Source organism: Protomyctophum bolini (genome assembly GCF_963924005.1).
Source record: "Protomyctophum bolini genome assembly, chromosome: 1".
Taxonomy (NCBI): domain Eukaryota; kingdom Metazoa; phylum Chordata; class Actinopteri; order Myctophiformes; family Myctophidae; genus Protomyctophum; species Protomyctophum bolini.
Window position 1 is genome coordinate 50238182 of NC_137862.1, and position 4824 is coordinate 50243005.

At 43.5% G+C, this 4824-nt stretch overlaps 1 protein-coding gene across 8 annotated transcripts in view; it reads left to right on the forward strand.

Annotated features, from left to right (window-relative positions):
• Nucleotides 1–2877, forward strand: part of kifc3 (kinesin family member C3) — a 62542-nt gene extending 59665 nt beyond the window's left edge. For 6 of the 8 annotated variants that reach the window (XM_080776070.1, XM_080776072.1, XM_080776067.1 and 3 more), the window contains one exon: nucleotides 1060–2877. In XM_080776070.1, coding sequence (XP_080632196.1) covers nucleotides 1060–1068 — 9 coding nt within the window. In that variant the 3' untranslated portion in view covers nucleotides 1069–2877. The other 2 variants (XM_080776068.1, XM_080776069.1) reach the window with 1 other exon arrangement.
• The last annotated feature ends 1947 nt before the right edge of the window (nucleotides 2878–4824 follow it).

Below are 4824 nucleotides of genomic sequence, written 5' to 3' on the forward strand. Positions count from 1 at the left end.
GTTGACTTTGGAATGGATGTATGTGGTTGAACGCTTATTTGTATCTGGCCTAAGACCTAAGAATGTGTGTGCGCGTTTGTGTGTACTGTACATGTTCGTGTCTTGTGTTGGCTTTGGAGTATACAGTAATGTGGTTGAATGCTCATTTGTATCTGGCCTAAGACCTAAGAGTGAGTGTGTGTGTGTGTGTGTGTGTGTGTGTGTGTGCGCGCGTTCAAGTATTCTTATATCTTCCAGAAGGCTCATTCACATCACACAAAGAATGTATTTGCATGTGCCTCTGCGGCTCAGTTCAATAATTGAGACCCATTTCCTGCCTTTCACAGTCGTGCACAGACCACAGCGTGCTGTATGGTATACAGTACGCCTCACGTGTGATCTGGGAAAGGTACGAGAGCGGTTGGCAAACCCCGCCCCCTGGCATCCAAACCGCACCCACCGTTTGCATCGGCTATATAGACCACTCTTGCTTTGAAAGGTGCGCTCGCTGAATGTCATGACAGTCGGACCAGCTGTAACTAATTAATGTTTAGTAACAACTAGGCCTAAGTATAGTGACATAAATTAGCGCAGTTTGGATTCCAGTGTGGTTCCCCAGGGGGTGGAGTTTGAAAACTGCTCCCGTACCTTTCCAAATCACGTGTCCCTGACCAAGAACCTACATACCGGTAGTTGAATCTGATTGGTGGATTCTTGTGTATCATCAATGGATCAACAAATCTTGTTTTTTTTGTGGCTTATTAATCCATATTCTCATTTGCGACATTGGCCCAACATTGGACTTCATTTATACCACAACAGATACAAGGTGCTGACTTGGCATAAGAATATATTTTGTGACCCAACAGCGGTGAGTGAGCAGCATACACAGTGCAGGAGAAGCCTCGTTCTCGCTGTGATAATGTGCATGGGCCTTTTGTTTGTCATCTTTGCTGCTTTTGTGGCTGGGTTGGGGGTGCGTGTGTGTGTGTGTGTGGACTTGGCTAATGCTGTGGAACGCTGTCGCCACCTGCACAACGCACACACAGCTGACCTGCCTCTGACTCTGCTTTGTTGCAGGACGATTGAAACTCACCGCCTGAGGGCCCCCCGCCCCCACCACCTGAGGGCCCCCCCCCCCACCACCACCACCACCACAGAGCCGTCCAGAACACACTGGGACAATGGCCGGCGATACTGTAGCTCTGTGCGCCTGTGGGGTGTCGCGGCCAGCACACTGATCCACTACCTTTTAGCACTTTGGACATGATGCCCGGCAGGACGCGCCCGGGGGAAACGTAAAACCCTTTGATTGGCAGGCAAGGGTGCAGCAAAATGACTGAGGGTAACGGAGTGTTTTGTGTTCAAAGGAGAGTCTGCTGTGAACTTTCTATATAGACCAGATCTCCTATACTCTCTCTGCTACAGTGGGTTTTTGTTGTTTTTGCTCTCTCTCTCCTCCACTAACAGATGAGTAATTGTATCATTGGGTGATTATTAAACTGCCCCGTCCACGTCCTGACTCCTGATGGTAAGCTGACCATTGGCAGCAAAGTGGACTCAAGAAAGCACTCCTCTCTGCCCAAAATGACCCACACTGGCTGCCCTACAGGCTGTTGGGTCAGGCCCAAAATGACCCACACTGGCTGCCCTACAGGCTGTTGGATCAAGCTGCCCTCCATCTCTAATAACGATGAATTGTTTTTGTGTTTTTTTTAGTTTTTGTTCGTTTTATCCTTTTTTTATTTTTAACATTTCTTTGTTTGTGTTTCTGCAATTTAAAAATGAAGGTAATCAAACCAAACTACCTTTTTCTTTCTAATGCCCCCCGCCCCCACCCCACACCAAAAAAAAACAAGGAAAAAAGTAGACTTTCCAATCACAGTATTCCTCAAAGTTGCACTTTATTCTTTTTGAAGGTTCTTCTAACATGCAATTACAGTTATGTTTGATTTTATGCATAATGCGGTATATATTTATGTGTTTGATGCTTTAAATTTCTCAATTATTTTGTTTTACTTTGGTGTTCTCCTGGGGGTGCCGTCTTGGTTTTTTGTCATGGGCCTCCCATATCCAACCAGGGTACTTCCACTAATACTGAGCTATATTCTGACATGAGCAATACGAGCAAAGAGTGCAGAGCTGTTCCTAATGTAGACGTTTGTGTTTTAGAACAAGTAGCAAGGCAATACAGACATCTTGCCTCCATGCACCACGGAAACATTACGCTCCCATTTACGTTGCCGTATTCCTTTCTCCTAAATAGTGCAAATGAAGCTAGACTCGCCATACAGGAAATGCCAATCCCGTTTATGGCGCGTCACAGCTCCGTGGTAGAACGTGCTACGAACTAACCACAGATAAAGGGTCCTTTTGTAAATCCTCTAATTTAAGTGGACTTCATCTCCACCAGGTGCAACAATCAATATGTGTCTACGTACGTGTCTTATCGTCATGCTGCTGCTTCGACTACAAGCGACGATAATCTGACCTAGTATGACAGAACAAACATATGTGTAGCCTATAGCTGTTCGCCTGCTGCTGACCTGTGAGCTGTTGTACAGGTGTAAATAGGAATGCTTAGAAATGCACTCAGCTGAACTTGACCATTCACCCTCAGTGTTATTCACCTAACGCAGTCCTGTGGGAACTATAGTGCTGCTAGTTTTCTATCTAGCAGTACCCGAGATGAACCACTGACCAATTTATGCTTCAGCGAGCAGCACTCTGGTTTCAACAAAGCATAAATGAGCCGTTATCATCCGCGTGAGAGGGATGCTCAAATGTTGGCTGTCAATCTCTGCTTGCTTGTCTTTTGTCATTGATGTAGATTTCTACTCCCATCTGTTTTTTTTTGTATATCCTTTTTAAATAAACTCAAAATCAAGTTCATGTCAATTATTTCAAGCTGTCTTCTTGCGACCAGTTTTCTCCAGAAATGTCGAGGCCTTTTTACTTGCAGAGAAGCACAAAGCATGAAAACCATGTGCCGGGCCGAGGTTAGAATAATAAAGAAGAAAGATAAGGTCCGCACACTGGATGATGGTCCAAAACTATTTAATGATTCCTTTAAAGTTTATACCATGGATGTGAGATTTCGAGCCTCTGCTCTTCATCAGACTATCATACTTATTATTATTTTAATGTTAATCCTCATCGTCTAGGGTAAGGAGTATCACAAAAAAAACACTGCATTTAAATACTAGACTATCGAGGAACCACAAAAACTAGTGTTAAATTGAACGTTTCAACCCGTAGAGGGCACTGCAACACTAGTTTTTGTGGTTCCTCGATAGTCTAGTATTTAAATGCATCACTCTCGGTAGCCCACCTCAGAGTGAATAGATACAGTAGTCCACCTCAGATTGAATAGATTTTGGGATGCTGATGTCTGAAGCTTTGTTTTTAATCCCTGTGTTGCTAGAGTACCACAAGACGCATGCATGGGCAAAATGGTGGTCTTAATGAGGAGTAGAACGGCGCAGCATTTGTATTATATTGCTTTCTTTTTGTTATTGTGTTAGAAGGTATAGCACAATGTTACTTTCAGTACAGTATCCGAGTGTGAACTGTGCAAAAAGTGTCCTGAGCTACAAAAAAGAAATCCCTTTTGTGTACAACAATGCAGCACTGTCTTCTGTGGCAGGTATAAACATGACATTCCATGGACAATGATTTTAGGTCACTGTAGGACCTAAAGTTACCTAAAATGCACTCGCACGCCCACATCGTCTGTGTTTAGTTTCACCCGCACCTCCACTTCCCGGGCTGAATTATGGGCCCAGCACATCCCTGGCTCCAGCTAATGTCCTCACTGTATTTCTACTGACCACCAAGGAGATCCTGCTGCTAAAAATCTTGTTCTTTGACTTTCCTGATTACTTGTTGACATATTTTTTTCCCACTGGAAACATTGTCCTCTAAAATACAACCCAGGTAGGTAATTCATTTTCTTTCCTTGTGGTAACATTGTCACTCACTTTGGCCATGAAGTCTTTGGCCTTGCAGAGGTTAATTCTGGACCCTAAAAGAATGGATTCAGTTTTGCCCAGGTGTAATGATACCGGTAGTTTATTATCAGTCTGATAAGAGCCTGGACGGGAACACCTTTTGGTGTTATGTTATACTTTAGCTTTTGAAAAATAGCAGATCTACAAGCTCATAGCGCGGCACCGAGCGCCGCACTATGAGCTTGTAGGTCTGCTATTTTTGAAAAATCGTGAAAATGTGTTGCAAATCTTTGAATATTCTTTCAGAGCGAACGTTTTTAACTCAAATCTTTGCTTCTGGGGGGGGATCCCTGGAACAACATATTTTCGGTGGCCAAATACAGATAATTCTGGGGGTCCTTTTTTTTTGTCATAAAAAAAACCCCCAATGGACAACACCCCTCCACAATATGCTGTTGACAATAGTGATTATATCATCTGTAATGTATTACCAATTACAAATTGTTAATGCAACCATCCTTTATTCTGGGGGTCCTTGACATGAAAATGTTTGAGAACGACTGACACAGAAAGAGAGGTTTTTCAGAAAACTGTCAGGATTTTGAAGACATTTGAAGAATCTGGTGTCAGTCCTAAATGGGTTAAGTGTGCTGAATGGGCCACTGAAGGTGTTATAATGAGTCCATGTACAGTAGCCTACATCTTAGTCTGTGTACTGGAACTTGAGATACAGTGTACTTGATATGTATTGTGTTATTTGTGTACTGCCTGTACTGTAGCTGTAGCCTACTTTATGGATAGGCTACGGCTTACATGCCAGTGTGGCGCAGGTGATAAACCGGGGGTTTATAAACAGGACATTCAGGGTTCAAGTCTCCTGAAGAACATTTTCAAT